This window comes from Galeopterus variegatus, unplaced genomic scaffold, assembly GCF_000696425.1.
Source record: "Galeopterus variegatus unplaced genomic scaffold, G_variegatus-3.0.2 Scaffold1036, whole genome shotgun sequence".
Taxonomy (NCBI): Eukaryota; Metazoa; Chordata; class Mammalia; order Dermoptera; family Cynocephalidae; genus Galeopterus; species Galeopterus variegatus.
This window is the reverse complement of record NW_007727147.1, coordinates 8,413-29,342: the sequence shown is the minus strand read 5'-3', so window position 1 is coordinate 29,342 and position 20,930 is coordinate 8,413. Positions and strand designations below refer to the sequence as shown.

The 20,930-nt window shown below is 45.4% G+C and overlaps 1 protein-coding gene across 1 annotated transcript in view; it reads right to left on the bottom strand.

Annotated features, from left to right (window-relative positions):
* The window catches only part of MARCH4 (membrane-associated ring finger (C3HC4) 4, E3 ubiquitin protein ligase), a 47,300-nt gene extending 26,598 nt beyond the window's left edge, over window positions 1-20,702 (bottom strand). Inside the window, exons 1-2 of the mRNA XM_008574360.1 lie at window positions 20,633-20,702; window positions 12,754-12,986 (exon numbers count right to left, since the gene is read on the bottom strand). Coding sequence (XP_008572582.1) covers window positions 12,754-12,986; window positions 20,633-20,702 — 303 coding nt within the window. The remainder of the gene's footprint in view (window positions 1-12,753; window positions 12,987-20,632) is intronic.
* Window positions 20,703-20,930: the final 228 nt, after the last annotated feature.

The window sequence follows — 20,930 nt, the reverse complement described above, 5'->3', positions numbered from 1 at the left end:
GAGTGAATTTATCCAGATTGCAAAATGGTGCAGCCTCTGTGGAAAATGGTATGCGGGTTCCTCAAACAGTTGCAGATAGATCTACCATATGACCCAGCTATCCTACTGCTGGGAATATATCCAAAGGAATGGAAATCATCAAGTCGAAGGTATACTTGTTTCCCAATGTTCATTGCAGCACTCTTCACAATAGCCAAGAGCTGGAATCAGCCCAAATGTCCATCATCGGATGAGTGGATATGGAAAATGTGGTATATCTACACAATGGAATACTACTCAGCTATAAAAACGAATGAAATTCTGCCATTTGCAACAACATGGATGGACCTTGAGAGAATAATATTAAGTGAAACGAGTCAGGCAGAGAAAAAGAAATACCACATGTTCTCACTTATTGGTGGGAGCTAAAAATAAATAAATAAATTCACTCTCTCACACACACACACACACACACACACACACACACAAATAACCGGGGGTGGTGGGGGAAGAAGATATAACAACTAAAATTTTTTTGAAGTTGTTACAACAAGCAAACAGAAAGGACATTCTTGGGTGGGAGGGGGGAGAGGGAGGAGGGAGGGAGGTTTCGGTGATGGGTCATAATAATCAACCACATTGTATATTGACAAAATAAAAATTTAAAGGAAAAAAAAAAAACATATATCATGAGGGTCATTTTGTCTGGGATTAGAGCTCTGGTCTTCAGCCTCTGCAGTCAATGAAGGCCAGTGCATGGAGACCCAGGTCTTCTTGGTGAAGCCTCCTGCCTCCGGTCCCCTAGTGAGAAAAACATGGAGCAGGCCTGAATCCCAGGGACCCAGGCGGTTGGGCAGATGCCCTCACTGAAGGCCCAGGTCCCTCTAGACACCCATAGTCCTGGCTGGGAGTAGCTGGGAAGCCAGCCTGGGAGAACTGAAAGAGGGGAGGCAGAGGACTTGGAAGAGCTCAGTGGAGTCAGGATTTGAAACCTTTGTGAGCGGACTGCAGAGTTGGGCCCATTCTCCAGAGCTCTCCATGATCACGTGTCAGATGACCATGACAGAAGTCTGTGTCTCTGCATTACCCAACACAGTGGCCCCAAAGTGCCCCCGTGAGCCTCACCTGCTCCTCTTCTCTCCCCTCCTTCCCTTTCTCTGTCTCCTCCTTCTGTCCTCTCTCTCCCTCCTAGCTCAGGGTCCACCATCTGTGCTCGCTAAATCCCTGTCTCCTTTGTTTACTTTCCCCGGAGACCTTAGCAGTTGGGCCCCCCACCTCCCTGACCTATGCTCCCTCTGGCCACACCCACACCTCCTCCTTCCTTACTCTCCAGGCCTCCACCCCCAGCTCGTTGTTTGGACCCAGCCCTTCTGCCTCACTCCCATCAAAGGACCCACGAGACACCATGCACAGCCCCAAGCTCTAAGCCCCATGCTAGTGTGTTAGGGATATGGCCACTTGAACTATGTCCCCGCTAATCTGGAAATTTTACTATTCATGAAACCACACCTTGTTCCTAACCTTGAATAAGCAGGCATAGGAGCTCCTGGCCTTTACAGATCTCCATCTGCATATTTTATCACTCTCTTTGCTGCAGGTTGAAGAACCAGCCCTTCCCTTCCAAGATTCCTGGAATCATCTTTCACTTCCACTTCAGCTCTTATCACTTGAGGACCTCACCTTAGCCTGAATGAGATCTAGAATATCCTTTCGTACCTGGTCTACTTGTCAAACTGCTACTCTTTGTCTTCCAGATGGTTCTAATGTCACCTCCTATAGGAAACTGACCCTGACTTCTCCAGGTTGAGCTCAGTGCTTTGATCTCTGAGTGCCTTATGCTGAGTGACTTGGGCACGTCCCTGTTGGAGACTAGGCGCATCATTATAATGGTCTATGCACATGCCTGTCTGCCCACAGAGGAGCCCTGGAAGGCAGGGGTAAGGTGTTCATCTTGCCCCCCTTTTCTCTGGTGCCAAGCACCCAAAAGGCCCTTACAACTTTTTGTGTTTGAATGAGTAAATGAAAATCTAAATGTGTCTTGTCAGGTTTCCTGCACTGCCCTGAGGAACAGGGATGAGAATGCCCACTCCATGAGAATGAGAAGCACTTCCATCTTTTTTGATTCTGAGACCCAGCACCTTACTCAGTGCCTGGCACTCCATGTATATTTGTGCAATGAATGAACTTGGTGGCAGAAATGCTCAAGAGCTTGTCCCCATGAAACCCTCCCCGGTTTTCCATTCTGCTTTTCCAGTACTGACAGGAACCCTTTGCTGTTGCTCAGGCCCTTCCAATGCCCTCTGTTGTAGCACTCCGCCATTTGTGTCTTTGTCATTCCACTGTGTCCCCCTCACAAGGACAGTATCTCATCCATCATCACATCCCTAGCCTGGTACAGTTAGACACTCAATCCAACTTTGACAGCTGAACGCATATGTATCTGTTTGACAGACAAAAGTTTTGTTCTCTTAGGACACAGCCAGACTCTGACTCCAGGTGAGCAACTGTGGTGCCCAGAAGAGGAGAAGCAGAGGCAGGAGATGCCCATATTGCTGGGCCCTCACCACCCCCATCAAGGCTGACGGGCCCTTGGTATTGAGTAGCTGCTATATAGCTCTGAGAAGGAAATGGGAGGGGCACAAGCCCTCATTATTCATGGCAGCATTTCCTAGGCTCATTAATTCTAACAGAATGTGCTGGGTTTGATTAATCGGGTTGTTAAGCAGCCATGTCAAATTGCCGATCAGGTAAGAGACATTACTTCCGGTCCCTGGCAACGGTGCCAAGCGACAGTGAAGTCTTCACTCCTTGCTTCCCAAGCAGCAGCCACAAGACGAGGCAGGAGGAGCTGCAATTGGGGCACAACAGATAACAAGTCCTGAGCTCTCCACCTTGGCTGTGGATGTGGGACCATCAGGGCTCACTGGAGACCCTGAGCCTCAACGTACTTATCTGGAAAAGGAGGGAGCATGACCTGGCCAGGTGCCTGTGCCCCGCTAAGGAGCCAAGAGGCCGCTGCTTCCTCTGTAACAGCTTGCTCAGCCCCCCACACTTCCCCTTGGGACTGGACAACCCAAAAAGCAAAATCAGAACTTGCTCCTGGCACTACAAATATCAGAAAGCAAGGACACCAAAACTCTTACAAAAGTTTTACTTTGATGAAGGAAGTGATCCAGAATTAAAAGAAAAAAAAATCCATAAAGAAGCTATTTTAACTTTAGTATGCATGCAAATTTTGTATTTTATGATTTAGTACAGTTTTATGTACATTTGGGAGAAGGGCCATAATCTTTTTAGTGTTTAGGGCTTCTAAAAGGCCTTCACCTGGACCCTTCACCATCTGTGCTGGTCAGACCTGCATGTCTTCAAGAAGAGAAAGGGAAATGAGCCAGCAGCCACATGAATTCAGGTTAGACCTAATTAAGATGTTCCTTGCAGTGAATTCAGTCAAAAGCTACAATGTGGAATGTGGAAACTGAAATGGATCCCCCCTCTGCCCTGGTAAAAATCTCTCAATATAAGACAGATCCCTATTGAAGAGAAAGGGTACATGACTATCTCAAGGTCACACAGCCGGCCGGTGGCACAGCCAAAGTGTAAAGCCAGGTCTCTTTAGTGTCACACTCTCAGCTTCACCACACAAGTCCGTTNCCAAAGTGTAAAGCCAGGTCTCTTTAGTGTCACACTCTCAGCTTCACCACACAAGTCCGTTCGTCCCCCTTCTGCCCCTGGTTCCTGCTGCCTGCCCACACCTGTGCCTGTAAGTCTTTTCTTGTCTCCTCTTTTCCAGATCCCGCTCCAGTTCCTGGCCCAGCTCAGGCCCCTCAGCAAAGTCTTCCATGACTGCCAGTGACAGACCTGTCTTCTGTCCCTACATCATCACCCACAATGTGGTACTTAATTATTTTCAAATCCTCTGGGATTTGGGCTGTTCTTATGTACCCCATAGAACATCAGAAATGCACGATAAGGGGCCGGCCCGTGGCTCACTCAAGAGAGTGCAGTGCTGATAACACCAAGGCCACAGGTTCGGATCCTATATAGGGATGGTTGGTTGGCTCACTGGCTGAGCATGGTGCTGACAACACCAAGCCAAGGGTTGAGATCCCCTTACCAGTCATCTTTTTTAAAAAAATTAAATATAAAAGAAGGAACTGCACAATAAGGTGTGTCCACTTCTTAGACAGGCACCAGGGTATGGGAAAGAACAAGCCCTCTGGCCCAGCTCCTTAGTCTCTAGCTTTGGGCTGGGAGGATTATTATGACGTTGTCTGCAGAGCTCAGCAAACTCTGCAGGTCAAAGGAGCTCATTAAATGCCAAGGCGCCAAAGTGTAAAGCCAGGTCTCTTTAGTGTCACACTCTCAGCTTCACCACACAAGTCCGTTTGTCCCCCTTCTGCCCCTGGTTCCTGCTGCCTGCCCACACCTGTGCCTGTAAGTCTCTTCTTGTCTCCTCTTTTCCAGATCCCGCTCCAGTTCCTGGCCCAGCTCAGGCCCCTCAGCTAAGTCTTCCATGACTGCCAGTGACAGACCTGTCTTCTGTCCCTACATCATCACCCACAATGTGGTACTTAATTATTTTCAAATCCTCTGGGATTTGGGCTGTTCCTATGTACCCCATAGAACATCAGAAATGCACGATAAGGGGCCGGCCTGTGGCTCACTCAGGAGAGTGCAGTGCTGATAACACCAAGGCCACAGGTTCGGATCCTATATAGGGATGGTTGGTTGGCTCACTGGCTGAGCATGGTGCTGACAACACCAAGCCAAGGGTTGAGATCCCCTTACCAGTCATCTTTTTTAAAAAAATTAAATATAAAAGAAGAAACTGCACAATAAGGTGTGTCCACTTCTTAGACAGGCACCAGGGTATGGGAAAGAACAAGCCCTCTGGCCCAGCTCCTTAGTCTCTAGCATTTGGGCTGGGAGGATTATTATGACGTTGTCTGCAGAGCTCAGCAAACTCTGCAGGTCAAAGGAGCTCATTAAATGCCAAGGCCACCAGACATTTCCCCCAGTGATCTGCTCAGAGTTTTGGGGCAGGAGACTGCCATGGGAATGATTAAGATGTGAAAAATGGGATCTTCTTTAATTCCCTGGTCCCCAAGGGACACGGTGTTGGGGGAGGGAGTGGTTAAGAGCATGGGTTTTGGAAACAGACAGTGGTTTTGAATGCCTCTTCACTACTTACAAGCTGTGCAAACTTAGGCAAGCCTCTTAACCTCTCTGAGGCCCTATTTCTTCATCTTTCCATTGCAGGTAACTCATACTTCCTCAAAAGATGGTTGTAAGTATTAAATGAGATCATGCATGCAAAGTGCTTGACACCAAGCCTGACATAAGTAAATCCCCTTGTTAAAATATTATATTATACATAATATTCTAACTCACATTTCTGTACAAACTTGAATTTTATAGTTTTTTCTACTACAACTCTATTTTATTTTCCTACTATCACTCTTAGATAGGTCAAATAAGTAAAGAAGGGAGCAAGTGCTTTAAGAGAAGGGTCAACTGAGCCACAGAGAGAGGCTAAGATTGAAAAACTTTCTAATAGTCTCCCTTTCTGGGTTAAGGGATCAGAACACAGTTCTCCTGACGTCTAGCCCAGGGCTGCCTCCTGGTAACACAGAGAGCATTGGGAACCTTCTCAGGGGATGCTGAACAGAAGCAGAGCGCAGGACTCTTGGATGGGTTAAGTGGGGTCATGCTAAAGGCAGGTGGTAGGACAAAGGGATTCTCTATCCCTTGGTTCTGACTAATCTGGTGGGAGGGAGGAGAGAACAGGATGGATTTTCCTCACTGCTGTGAGAGACCAGAATATGACCGCCAAAAATATGAAGGACTGTTGATCTAAGACAAAAAGAAGCAAATTCAGGAAAGCTCTCTGCCCTCCCTCTGTTTACCTAAAGGCAGGACGTGGATTTATAAAGACAAAAAGCGTCCCCCTCCTAACTCCACCAGGGAAATGAAGGTTAACCACTGAAGACTGCTTTAGACCCCCATCAGGCTTGAGATGATACCAGCAAAATTTACACTGTTACTAACTTTTATCTGCTACTTGCTGCCCATAGAGACTCAAAGTCCTTTTCCTTTGTCTTGTCGCTCCTCTAAACATTTATTGTTCTTTGTTGGAGATGCAATATGAGCCAAATTTCTAAACAGTGCTTTGAGTTACCTTTCATTGAGGTTTCTCCCGTGTGATGTGCACTGCACGTGTTAATAAACTTGCTTATTTTTCTCCTGTTAATCTGCCTTTGTTATAGGGATCTGTTTCTACAACTACAAACTTAAGAGTGTTGAGGAGAAATTCTGTTTCCTCCTGACACTACCAATGGCACAGCAAGCTGCAGGTGCAAGACTCCAGTTGTTTCTCCATTCATAGATTTCTTTCTGTTTATTTCAGGTTGCCTCATTTTCTGCCTCTTTCAGTCTGAAGGTCTCACTTCTGGAGTCCTTAGGTTACCTGGTTGCTATGGCAGTGGCCGGTAAGCTAAAGACTTCCCCTTCCACCCGCACAGGGGCCAGGCATCCCTGCCATTGAGCAGAAAGAAAGAAATACAGTCTAGTGTAGCAAAGACAGCCTGGACCATGCTAAAGTTTGCAGCTCTGGGAGACCAGAACAAAGGAGACAATAGAAATCCAGCCTTGGGGTACAGTTTAGGGACATATTCCCTTATTTAGATGGATCTGGTGGTTAAGAGCTTGGGGTAGCAAAGACAGCCTGGACCATGCTAAAGTTTGCAGCTCTGGGAGACCAGAACAAAGGAGAGAATAGAAATCCAGCCTTGGGGTACAGTTTAGGGACATATTCCCTTATTTAGATGGATCTGGTGGTTAAGAGCTTGGGGCTCTAATCTTGGACAGACTCAGGTATTTCCAGGCTCTTACAATCTGTGTGACCCTAAACAAGTTGCCCAACCTCTCTGGGCCTTGTTCAATCATTCCTTTATTCATTAAATATTCATCTACTATGTTCCAGGTTCTGTTCTAGGTGATAGGGATAAAGCAGTGAATGGAACTGACTGGAATTCTTTAGTAGAGAAAGACAATAAATAAGTACCTAAGATGCTGTCATGTCATATGGAGAAAAATAAGCAAGAAAAAGGGAAATGGAGTAAGAGGATGGGGGCAGGCTGAAATCCTAAATACAGTGTCTACAGGAGGCTTCACTACATGGGGACATTCGAGTGGAGATCTGAGGGAGGTAAGGGGCAAGCCATGAAGATACCTGGGGGCCAAGCATTCTGAGCAGAGGGAACATCGAGTGCGTAGTCCCTGAGGCAGGCGCATGCCTGGCATGTTCTAGGGACATCAAAGAGGCGCATGTACCTGGGGTAGAGCGAGTGAGAGGAGGGAAGGGAGGTGATGTGGTCCAAAATATAATGGAGATCAAGAGTGGGGAACAGATCAGGCAAGGCTTGTGGACCCTTTGAAGGACTTGGCATTTACGAATGAGATGAGAATTCATGAGTGTTTTGAGCAGAGTAGAGTGGCATGATCTGACCACATTTGACAGGATCACTTTGGCTGCTCTACTGCAAACAGACTGGAGGGAAATAAAGGGGACAGGAAGCTGTGACAGTAATCCAGAGGAGTGATGATGGTGTTCTGGACTAGCATGGTAGCAGCGAAAGTCCTGATGGTCAATGTCTGTAAATATTTTGAAGATACAGGTGTTAAGATTTGCTGATGAATGGGTTGTGGTATATAAGAGAAGTAGAAAATTCAAGGATGATGCTTATTTTGACCTGAGCAATGAGAAGGATGGAACTTTGAGATGCTATTGGATATCCAAGTGGAGACATAAACAAGTACTGTAATACCTGTAAGTCTGGAGTTTAGGGGAGAGGTCCAGGCTCAAGGTATGGATGTGAGTCATGGGTGACTGGTGGTGTTGAAAGCCACGAGTCTGGATGAGTGAGTGCAGGTAGGAAAAGAAAAGGGTACTGAGGCTGATAACTAGAAGATGCCAATGTTTAGAGGTCAGGAGATGAGGAGCAGCCAGCAGGAGGGGCTACAAAGGGAAGGTCAGTGAGATGGAAAAAGAGAACGTCATGCCCCAAAAGCCAAGGAAGAAGACAAAGTGTTTCAAGAAAAGAGGGAGTAATCGGCCTTCTCAAATGTTGCTGATGGGTCACATTGGATGAAAACTGAGAATTAACCATGGATTTGGCAAGTTTTTCTTCTGATTGCTTCTATTTTCTAGGTGAAATATGAAGAGTGAAGATGGGGGACGGAGGTATTAGAGGTGCAAGAATTGGTATAAAATAGTCATCCAGCAGAGTTTCAGAGAGATTAGACTAGAGAAATAAAGCATGATTGCAGGCAGCACTGAGGGTACTTTCTATTAAAATAAAATGGCTCATCTGTGAAGCTGGGGCAGGATGGTAGTAAGAGACTCTTCAGCCCCATGCCTGGCACACAGTCAGTACACAGTAAATGCTGGCTAATATGCAAGGGGCTCTACTAGGTGTTGTAGCAGATCTGCTGGTCTCTAAGCCCGCCTTCTCACCTGCTTCAAAGATTGATCAATTTTCTTCTTTCCTTTCTTAATCCTTTCTATAACATTCTTTTCTTATTAATAATCATGATGTTATAAACATTTCACAGGCCTACAAAACACTTTCACAGACATTATGTCAACTATTACCTCAATAACCAAATGAGGCCAATTTCCCCCATTTTACAAATGAAGACACCCACTCAGAGAGGTTACTTGCTCAAGAAAATGGAAGAGTATGTCTCTAACCATTTCTGTCCATCAGGCTGCCTCGAATTTGATCATATCACCTCTGCCCCTCCAGTGTCGCTTGCCTTTGTCTCTTCTGCCACCCACAGCAGCCTGTCCCTCAGATCCTTACCTTTCCATTTCTGATATGAGATGGCTTTCCTGGTTCCCCCACTGAGATACAAACACAGAGGCAGAAACACTTTTGTGCATTTCCCGTGCCCCTCTCCTGTGAACCCAGCTCCTGGCAGTGTTTGTTGGGTATTAATTAATGTGGGGTGGGGGTAGGATGGGGTTTTACTTTCCCCTCACTCCTTCCTCCTACCCTCACCCTTGGTGGGGAAGAGACATTTGTTAAGACAAAGTTAAGAGATGGAGATTTTTGTAAGCATAGAAATCTTTTAAAGTTGGCTCTGAGATGGAGTCCATATTAGTGAGGAAAGGTTCAGTTGCCTTATAGATGTTCCACTGTGAAGATTCAAAGGATCTAAAGCCTTAAAATCAGAATTTCCCCTTCAGGTTGGATCCAGAACCTCTGTGTATTGGGGTGGGGAGTAATAGGAATAGAGAAAGTTCATTGGGTTGTGGTGGAGAATATGGGGGGACACCAAAGAAAGCAGGGACTCCCCAACGTCCATCATAGGTAGTTTCTATGACGATGTATACTTGACTTGATATGAAACGTAAAGAACTGTTTCGTATCACTCCTTGGACTCCTCATATTTGGGGACCAGCTAATAGTAAGGCTCCTCAATAACACACTTTCCCAACTTTATGTGCACAACCAAACTGGTCCATGATATTGACTGACTGTGTAGCTGTGATCTGGGTTGGTGGAGGAGGGGTGCGGAGGGAGAGACAAAGGGGGAGTACAAATGGGGCCAGTGAATAGAAGAAAGAAGCTAGAAGTACCTAGAAGATTCCTGTGTTTTCTTCCTTTGTGACACCAGGCAATCGTTCTTGATTCTATAGTCCTGTGGGAGGTCAATGTATTTGGTATCAGGATCGAGAAAAATGACCTATCATGAGGACCTTCTTGCCAGCAAAGATTGTGGAGGAAAGATGAATGGGGGAAGGTGTGACTCCTGCTGCCGTAGAGGATGATAAAGTAAGTTTTCCCCTTATCTGTGGGAGGCAGGCTGGTTGGCAAGATGACCTTCAAAGATCCCCCATGGCCCTAGAATCCATTTTTGTTCACAGACAAGCCATTCCGAATTCTCTGCACATTGTGTCAGACAGTGTTTGGGCAGCTCTTTGTTTTCTGGCTGGGGTCCTTTGCAGCCGATCTTTTAGCTCTACTGCCCATCTACAGTGTTTAGCATGGCGCCTTCCCAGCCAGGTCACCCTGTGCTTCTCCCTTCTCCTCTCCAAGGTGCCAAGGCCAAATCTTGGCTTCAGGAGACTAGGTATGTCGACACTGGCAGAAGGAAATAAGGAATTGTTGCAAGATAATTTGATTCAAAAAAGAAAAACTCTATTACTAAGAGGTGAAAAAAATTTAAGGCCTTAATGTGCTGTAGTTATCTACACTAAATCTAATTAACCGCCTAATTATTTCTAGTTCTGCTCTCATACCAGTGGCTTAATTTCACACACACACACACACACACACACACACACACACACCAACCACACATGTATAATCTGCTCTCATCTTCATGAATGATTTTCCAGATTTTTAACTCATCTTCTCAAAAAAAGAGGAATACAAAAAGAGATGAGGAAAACAAACAGACCCAAACCAAACCCTCCAAACTGTGTTTTTCATTTTCATGATAATTATTTTACTCCTGCAGCGCTCCTCTCCCTATAATTTAACTGGTATAAGACAAATGTACCTATTTCCTTTAATTGCCTCTAAATTTACTCAACTGGTACTAGAAAAAAGAACGTAACCTCACAATAATTAAATTTAAATAACATCCAATTCTATAAAGTCGAACATGACCTGCATAATAAACAAACCAAGCTATATGAGGGCTGGTGGAAAGGAGGTCATATTTAATGTGTATATTCATAATCATATCTGTATTTCTAATGACCTAAATGTGCAGTATACTGTCCGTTTGTCTTTCTGTATAACTCATCACTATCATCACTATTGTTACCAAAGAGCTAAAATTAAAAGCTGATCTGCCCTCAGTCCTCTGCCTGGCTCAATAGAAAAACATAAATTAAATCTTAAATGGCCAGAAGTGGGCTATTTGCAAACAGTGGGCTGGCCTTGTTTCTAAGGTTCCAGACCACCAGGTTGAAATTTCAGGGTTGCCAGGACACTGTGTCCTCTTTCTTTCCCAGATTTCAAGCCGAGCTGGTGGAAAATACTCAACTGCCCCGTAGGGTCAGCCCTCGGTGCTCCCTACACACTGGAAGAGGGGTGCCTAGGCTCAGTTGTGCAAAACCCCCATGGTGGTCTTTGAAGAGTTTGTGGAGAAATTCTCCAAAAATTAATTTTCAGCGACTGTAATTAGTATCTCACTCAGTGTGTTTAAGGGAGACAGCAGATGTTGCAAGTGCAAATGAACTGTGCTGACGTGCTGCACTTCACAAATGTTCCAGATCACGGCCCTAGGCCCCTAGAATCACCTCTAGGTATGGCTGACTCCTACAACGCAAAAAAGCAAGATCCTTCCTGGGTGCCTGACAGTGATGGCCCTGAGCCTTGTCCGTGAATGGGTAGTTGGCTTGCCAGCACCAGGTGCCAGTCCCAACTCTGCCACCCTCTGGATGGTGACTGTGGGTTGAAGCACTCTCAGCCTTGATTACTTAGTTCTCAGAATCCAGTGTGCTGTGGCAGCATCATGCCGGAGGCTTGTTCAGTGCTCACATTACAGGATCCACTCCAGAGATTCTGATTCCACAAAGACCTGCTCTTCATCTCTTGTGGCAAGGTTGGCGAAGACTCATTTTGTGAAGCTCTGGACCAAATACTCTTCAGCAAACCTTCTGTCTCCTACATCACTTTAAGACTCTCATGTATACACAGGGCCAGCCCGGTGGTGCACTGCTATAGTGCACCGCTTGGGAAGCGCGGCGGCGCTCCCACCGAGGGTTCGGATCCCACATACAGACCGGCCGCTCACTGGCTGAGCGAGGGGCGGGAGCAACACTGAGGGTTGCGATCCCGTTGCCGGTCCCGGTCCGGTGCGGGGGCGACACTGAGGGTTGCGATCCGTTGCCGGACACGGAAAAAGACAAAAAGGAAAAAAAAAAAAAAAGACTCTCATGTATACACAGCTAAAAATAAATACCAGTAGCTAAGACTTACTGAGCACTTAATGTGTGCCAAGCCCTGTAGGCAAGCTTTGAGTGCTGGGTTCAAACCCTGCTTCTTCTCCTTGCTGTGTGAGGGACGCTGTGTAAATCACTTACTTCAGTCAGTAGCCAGTCATATCATCCGCATCTATTCTGTTTTATTATTGATTCTTGTGCTGTTGTTGCCGCTCTTTTGCTAGCTCACACCTTTGAACATGTGCTCGGAGCCAGGTATTATCCCAAGCCCCTGCCATGCACCAGGAGTTAGTTAGTGGGGCCTATGGCCCAGGCTGGCTGGGTGGAATCCTTGCTCAGCCATTTATTACCTGTATGACTTCGGGCAAGTTTCCTTAAAGATAAACTAAAACCAAAGAGATTTCCTGCCTGCCCAGGTTCTCATGAGGGCTAAATGGGAGAACACATCATGAGAAGTTCTTAGAACCCTGTCCGACAAATAGGGAATGTCCACTGCCACATCACGAGTCCACATCACTAGTAGTGGTCTCTCATGTGCCCTCCTGTCCTTACTGAATCTCTTCACTTCCAAGCCAGAGGAGGTAGGCAGGGGAGGTTGCTCTCTCGTACTGTGCAGGAGGGGTCCCTGAAGTTCGTGGCCTTACCAAGCACCTCACTTTACTGCTTTGTAAATGAAGATCTTCAGTCTGAAACCTGTGGGTAGGGGAGTTGCCTGGGAGCCTGGACAATGGGTACAGTAACAGCTGTGCTGAGAGCCAGGAGGCTCCACGTGCTGCCAACTGCCTTGCTATGCCAGGGGGAGGGGAACAAACCAGATACCCCAGCTCTCTAGACACCTGCTGCTCCTGTGACTCCTCTTTAGGACCCTTCCGTCCCTGAGCCTTCTTCCCACACATGCATGTGCGTCTGCCCCCTGGCACAGGGAAGAATGAAAAGGTGTGAAGTTGTGAGTGTTCCCTGCATCGCCCCTCTTTCCCTCCCCCCTTCTCAGGTAGTGCTGTGAACATCTGTCTACATTCAGAGGCTATCTGGGGCTTTGTGATGCCTGCAGGAAAGGAGGGCAAGTGAAAGCAGGGCCAAGAGGGCAAAGCAATCTATAATAAAGGGCTTAGCACTGAAAGGGGAGCAGGAAAGGGAAAAATTTCTCTATAACTTCCTCTGCCTGCTTTCTAAAGGGATTGCAGTAAGCATTTAAGTTCTTTTCCAATTCTTCCTCTTTCCCAGGGCAGTGCGGTGGTGGGAGGGGTTGGGCAGGGCATCACTGAAGCAGGAAAAAATACAGACCATACCCCCTTCCAGCTCAGAGCTCCAAAGGGTGGGTCCCATGTCCCTGCGGGGTGGATGCCTCGCCTTTGTCACCGGTGACAGCCCTGCCAGCCTGCTGAAAACCCGGCCTGGTTCTTTTCACACCTCTCAAGGAAGTGCACTATTCCTGAAATCTTGGCTCCAGTTCCCTGCCAGGAATAAGCATGCTAAGTAGAATTTGAATTACTACGGTGTGTGAATAGACTCCGGTCTGTTGATTCCAAGCTTCTGCTAAGCTGCTCCAAGTGGCTGTAGCTTCTGTCATCTTGGCAATGTTATTTTCTGTTTCAAAGAATTTCATACTCTTTACTTCTAGAACTGGGAAGTGGGGGGAGGGGGCCTCCAAAGGTCTTTTTCCCCATCCCCTGGCCTCTGGCCAGACTGCCTGCCCCCAACCCTAACAGATGGAAGGGCCCAGTCTCCCTTGCTCACCAGTGCCTCCCAGTTTCCACTTTCAGATCCACATATGATAACCAATATGGGTGGAACAAGGCCAAAGTTCATAGAACCCCGCAAGCCTCCACACTCACGGACTGGGGGGTCCTTATGGACCAGCGCTGTCTCCCTCCAAAGGTCTGAGGCCATAACCCATGTCTTCTTTTAGAAGCCATTCAGCAGCACTGGTTGAGCTCTGACTCTCAGCCCTGGTGTTGAAGATGATGGCACCTGCCCAAGAGACGTTCACACACGAGGACACACTTTCTCAAACCCATCCAGATTCTCAGCTTTTGCTGTAGTTTTTTGACCTGCATTTCACTGAATTAGACCCAACCCCCTTCCAGCTCAGAGCTCCAAAGGTATGTAAAATATTACTGGTATGTAAAATATTACTTCCTTTTGTTTGCCTGTAACCTCTTCAGATGATTGGACGGTTAAGCAAGTGATCAAGACTTGCTGTTCTCAGTCATTTCCTGGGATAAAATATTACTGGTATGTAAAATATTACTTCCTTTTGTTTGCCTGTAACCTCTTCAGATGACTGGACGGTTAAGCAAGTGATCGAGACTTGCTGTTCTCAGTCATTTCCTGGGTCTTGGTGATGAAGTCTGTGTCCCCTCCTCTTACACTTCACAATTATTTAAAACTTTATTCATCTTCCATCTAGCCATCATCCATCCACACTGAAAATCCTATTTTTGGATTCAATTCTCATGTCATAGATCATTTCAACTACTTTTTTCTAGACCTATACCAGTCTTTCTGGTTTTTCAGGTAAGTTTTCCTGCTATGTCTAAGACAGCCAAGGATGCACATGCCCAGAGGCTGGGGGAGAGAAAGGCCATATCTTAAAAATATGTTTAGATTTATTATAAATCAAATTTATCCTCAAAACTACAGCTCCCTCCCACACATATAATTCCCCCCAAATCAGGAACATAATGTGCAGCCTGTTTTTAACTTGTGTTTTTTCATTCACACTATGTCATGAAAAAATTCTCATGGTTATCCATGATTTTGCAGATCACATCCATGAGTTTTATTCGAAGACAGTCCTGGAATGGAATTGCTAATTCAAAGGGCATAGCATATTTAAGGCTGTTGATAGATGTTGCCAATTTGGCCTTTAGAAAGATGACAGCAATTTCCATCCACGTCATCGGAGTGTGTCAGTATCTGCTGTTATTGCCCTGTATTCAAGGTCTTGTCCTTTCTCCACATTCTCACGGGCAACTGTCAGTAGTGTCACAGCTGTGACCCTGAGAAGGAAGGCTCAGAATGTGTAGACAGTCTGTTTTCTTTCCACATTTCTTTGTACTGTAGGGAAGGAGCAGGACATGGCTGCAAGACTGGAGCAGAGGTAAGTCAGGAATGAGCAGCAGTATAACCGAGGCAATCCTGGGGGAGGGTCTCGGCCATGAAAGAGGATCTTAGCCTGGGTGCTCTTCCTTCTCCAGGCAAGTGATGGGTGATAGGGATGATTTGGAATATTCTTGTCAAGAATCTCAGCATAGCTCGGTCTCTGAGATGGCGAACTACAGGGCCGAGACACCAGTGGTTGAAGGGTCCCACATTTAAGAACTGTCAGCCAGATAATTTCCCTTTAAGATACCACATATGGGAACCCCAGACTGTTCTCCAGTAAGACACTTGTGTGACTGGGAGACATCGTGGTTAAAAACATATCTTGATCTAACCTGTATTCTCCCTGCTGTAATTTCAGCCTTTTCCAACCTCTTTATGATGAATGAGCAATGCACAGGCCTTAAGGTCAGACAACTGCTGCTATTTACTAGTTGTATCAGCTAACTGTGCTCCTGCATATGCACCCCAAAATTAGTGGCTAAAAATAACAACCACTTGTTATTTTTCACAAGCCAACTAGTTGGCTGAGTGGTTCTGCTCATCTGGTTTGGTTGGTCATCTTTGAGTTAGCTAGAGGCTGGCTGGTCTAGGGTGGAATGACCCACCTCTGCTCCATGTGTCTATCATCATCCAATATGATTGTATAGGCTTTTGTGAGTGATGGTAGGAGAGTTCCCAGCAGCAAGAGAGGGCAAGTCCCAATGCATAAGCACTTTTTAAGTCTCTGCTTGCATCAAGTGTGCTAACGTTCCATTGGTCTAAGCAAGTCATGTAGCCACTCCAGAGTCAGTGTAGGTGGGCATTACCAAAAGCAAGTGGCTACAGAGAAGCATGAAGATCTAGGGCCATTAGTACAGTTCATCTACTAATAGATCTGCAACATAATTGGTGCCACTTTAGACAAGCCCAAGTACAAAATGGTGCCGCCCACCTCCCTTCCCCTCCCCCCTTCCCTTTACCAGAAGCCTCCTGACTTACACAGAAACCCCTTTTGCTTCCTCAAGGACACAGTTCTCCACCCTGATCCACATTAGCATAACGCCCTTCCTTGATGGTATCAGCCAGCCCTTGGCGCACTATATAAGCTCTACCACCCCCACACTTGGTGCTGTCCCCCATTTTCAGGGCAGCCCTGGACTGTCCTCCATTTCGAGTACAGCCCAGCAGATTTCTTTCTTTAATAAAGCTTGAACGGTACCTAGCATCTCGGCTCACTTTCTTTCATCTACCACATTAGCTTTGTAACCTTGGACAATTTCCTTAACCTCTCCAATCTTTAGTTCCATCATCTATAAAAGTTCAGAGTTTTTGTACGATTCTTTAATATTAATTTCTTTCTCTTCTCCTTTTCCATCAATCGAACTTTCTCTTTTTTCTTAAATACATCATTCCTATGCATTACTTTCTATATTCAAAGCTCTGTCCTGATAACATTAAACATTGTGTCTATGGCTTCTGCTGAATCCCCAGCTCCTAGCCTGTACCTGATAAAGTAGGTCCTCAATTTATTCCAGTGATCTGGAATTTGAAGAATAAAGGAATCCATGAATCTCTCCTCCCATTATTCCTGGGACTGTTCAGTAGAGAGATGACCTCTTTGATCCAGCTTCACTACCAAGAGTGAAATAGAAAGGGTTAACACATTTACATTAACTGATGACTCTGAATAAAGGTAACAGGTTGGGAAAACCCCATTTCCTAATTTAAATGAGGCCTTCGGGGTAGGATAGATATTCTGGCCTCTCCTTAGCTAATCAGGCTCTGGAAGAGACATTAATTGCAGCCAGCCCATCCTGCTGGGGAGACCCAGGGCTGCCAGCTCCCTTGCTGGGAATGGAATAGAATTTTAATTGTCTATGAAAGCATCATGGCAGGAGGTGCAGAGGAGAGTTGGTGCTCTCCCCCAAGCAGGTGAGAGAAGCTTCGAGGCAGGGGCCCTAAGGAAGCATATGGCAGCAAGAACCCTCCACATTCAGAAGCCATTCTGGCTGCAACAGCCATGGTCGAGGACCCTTTTACACAGTGCACTTGGGGTGGTCAGCATGGGGACACTGAGCCAGTGAATCTTCTCATCTCTGTGCTTCCCCTGTGTTCCATGAGAGAAGCACTACATAGTTACTGGCACTTGTATAACCAATCTTCTCCTTCAGAGCACTCTCCAGACAGAAGCTCAACCTTCCAGGGTGTGTGTGTGTGTGTCCATTTGTGTGCTTTGAAGCAATGGAGCAGCATTCCTGGACTGTTGTTTCAGAACAATGTTAATATTTTTTCACTCAAATAAATTAGTGTGATAATGTTTTGGAAAAACTTGTTCTCATGGCAATGTGTATGTTCTTTCTGCCCTGGCAATTCCTGGAACACAGGTATAATGACATGTGAAGGTCAATAGATGTGACTCTGAAAAACAAGACAATGAAAGCTTTTTAGCATAAACCTGCAGTGATGCATGTGGTTTTCAGAGACTGTTGGACAAACTATTTAAACTCCTTGTGACTTAGTTTCCTCATCAATAAAATGAGGGCAAAAGTAGTACTTATCTAATAGGACTGTTGGAAAAATAATGAGCTGTAAAGAGTTTAGAATAGTACAGAAACTCAACAAATGTGTTTTCATGATTACTTATAGTAAAGCAGGGTGGAGGGGACAGAATGGCCATTGACAGAGCCACCCATGCTCTATTGACCAAGTAGTATAATAAACCTGTTGGCAAAAAGCAGAGCAAAAAAAATATACAAGCAAAATCAATGCTTTCAGAAAACTACTTTGTGAGATGAAGCTTGATAAAAATTCAGAATTTTCAGAGAAACTCTACTTCATTAATACTTTAAAACTCAAAGCAATAAGCCATCATTTATAACTACCAAGCACTTTATTTTTATTGTGCATTTTGATTTTTGTTATCAAATTTTTATTGAAAGTTCATCACAGATTCAGTTAAGAAAAGGAGGATTGCATTGAAGGGGACCGTTAAAAATGACATTTTGTAATTTATTAAGATATGAAGACATGCTTCTAATTTTAACCTCCCCCCTGAAAAGCACAACTCAATTCCATTTCCCCTTTTACTGCCCCTCCCCCTCTTATACTTCCTGTCTCTTCATTGAGAAATAAGACATCTTTCTGGTTTAAGCTCAGAACATAGGAAGGAAAATAGTCAGAATAAAAGAAGCAACCAATACATAGCATCTTCTCTGAATGGTGAGAACTTTATCTCCTGAAAAAGCTGACTGAGTCCTTGAACGTTGGGGAAAAGAGCTCAAGGAAGACGGCACTGATTCATGTCCTTAGGAGACAGTTCTCTCACAACTGGAAATAGCCCTTTGCCCTCCAAACCTGCTCCTCAGATCATGCTTGGGTGTCCAGGCTCCTGTGCCAAATCTCTCCCAACCGGACTGCCAGTGCTTGGGAAATGAGCAGAACAGCCATTTAAAAGGTAATTGGCCGCACAAATCAGCTTACCCCTTGTAGGGATGATTTTTCTCACACTTCCTGGTTCTATAATAGATTAGGGAGAGGGGGTCAGTAGAGACAGAGCCTGCTCTTTTCCTGCTGTCCGAGGTACTGAAACAAAGCATGGCCGGGCCTCTAGACTGGAGGGCTCTTTTACCATTGGTTAAACGGAATGTTGGATTAATCATCTCTACCAGTCTCTGACAGTTTTTCACATGTAAAGATTCTATAAGTTGTACGAGGCTCCATAGATGAAAAACAACTCAACATCAGATTCTAGAAATTGTTCAGAGGTGAACTAGGCGAAAGGCATAGAAGCAGGAGCTCTTTGTGATTGAAGTGCACACACTCCACAGGCAGGAGGTTGCCTGGAAATGGCACCACCAACCGCCAAAACCTCCTGCTCATCCCAGAACCCTGAAACAGGGGACCTGGTGTGAGTGACTTAGGGTTGTTCCTCTGCATCACAGCAGAGGGAGAGACATGTAGCCATGGGAGCACTCAGGGCACTGGAAAGATTTGCTTCCTAGAGTGGAAAAAGGTAGATTTCTATTGCTCAGCCAAAATCACTTTTTAAAAACATCTGATTCACTTCCTCATGCCCCAGGTCACTATGCCAGCTTCTTATCTTTTGTTTGGTTTCTCAGCTGTATAAGATCCTAGAATGAACTCCCTTGATACAGGGACATAAGCACTCTACGTATTGAAAAGGAGTGTCTTCCACTGTAAATGTAAATCAGCATTCTGATCTTTATTTTGGTTTCTTGGCCTGAATTATGTCTTTACAGAATATGCTCACCCAGAGTAAAAGGTCATTAAATCAAGTTTCTGGACTCGTAAAACTGATCACTGGATCCTTCAGGGTAGTAAAGAGAAGCTGTTTGTTATGACCGAAGGCAAATACAGTGGCTTCTCTCAGCCCAACCTTCCAGGGAAGTGGGGGGCAAAATTTAAGGTCGCCTCTTCACTTCTCCTCATTGTCCTTGCACCCTCACCCAACAAAGACGATGCTTTACTCCTGACACACGTGTGATGAAAGGCCAGTATCACGTATTTTTGTTTTTATTCCACCTTTGTTTTTCTCTGTAAATTTCCATCAGCCAATCTGTCTTAGCCCCTAGGGCGGTGTAGAAAACATTCACAGACTGCATGGAAGTCATTTAACTCAGCATGCAAGCACCCCATGCGTGCCACTCCTAATCATTCACTAGCCTCTCAGTGATGGCAGCTTGCCACCCCACAAGGCTACAAGTTGCATTTTTAAAAATAGTTCCAATCAACAAATGCTTGCTGGAGGAATGGATAAATATTAGGTTGCAGGAGTACAGGGCTATGTGTAGACCATGAAAAAGGGCATTGCTAGAGATTTGAAGACGATCAGGATATATGGTGATGTGTGTCTGTGTTGGTGAGTCTGGTATGCATGGAGCCAGGAAAGAAAGCAGGCAGGTATAAATTCAAGGTTGTGCCCTGGGTCTGTCTGAATGTCCATGTGGTCATGGTACATGGCCCAAGTGCCCTTTTCCATCACTACTGCAACAATTCTCCCATCACCTGTCCCACCTCTCTTTTCTGCAGTAAATCCCTATTCCTGTTTGCCATGAGCATCACCTTTCTTGCTCTCTCTCTCTCTCTCTCTCTCTCTCTCTCACACACACACACACACACACACACACAGACTCAGATTGTGTGGCAAAGAGCTCTTAATCTCTCTCTCTCTCTCTCTCTCTCTCTCACACACACACACACACACACACACACACACACAGACTCAGATTGTGTGGCAAAGAGCTCTTAATTGATGAAACTTTGACCTATCACCTCTCTGCCCAGGTGGGAACTGAACAACTTGTGCTAGGCACTGTCCTGGGACATCTGGTCATATGAAGGGAATCAAGGGCTGGCTGTCATTGCCAACCACCTCCCTGTACTCATCCCTTTCCCTTCTACCTGATCTCAGAGGAATGAAATGGCATAAGTGCTAAAGATTAAGGAGGCAGAGGGACAACACACATCTTCTCACGGCATCCAATGTGTCCAGACATTCTCCTTTCTCACCAGAACATCCCAGCACATCTCCCTAACCACACCCCACCCTCTTTTCACCAAAACATTTTCCATAATAGTCATCACCTTCATTGCTGTCATCGTTGTCACCACCATCATCATCGTCATCATCATAGAGATGGTTTGACTTCACCATTTGGACCCCAAAGACATTTTGATTCTGTATTTACACTTGCAAAGTTTTAATCAGAATTATATCTGCATTGATAAGCTCTCATTGAGAATGTATTTTCCAAAGAGAATTCCCTTAAGCCAATTTAATTTTTGATCAGTCCTTTTTAATATGGAGCAGTTAAGTTGTTTCCATTTTTCCCACTTCTCATTTAATATTATTGGAACTTTTCATTAGGATAAATCTTTTTAT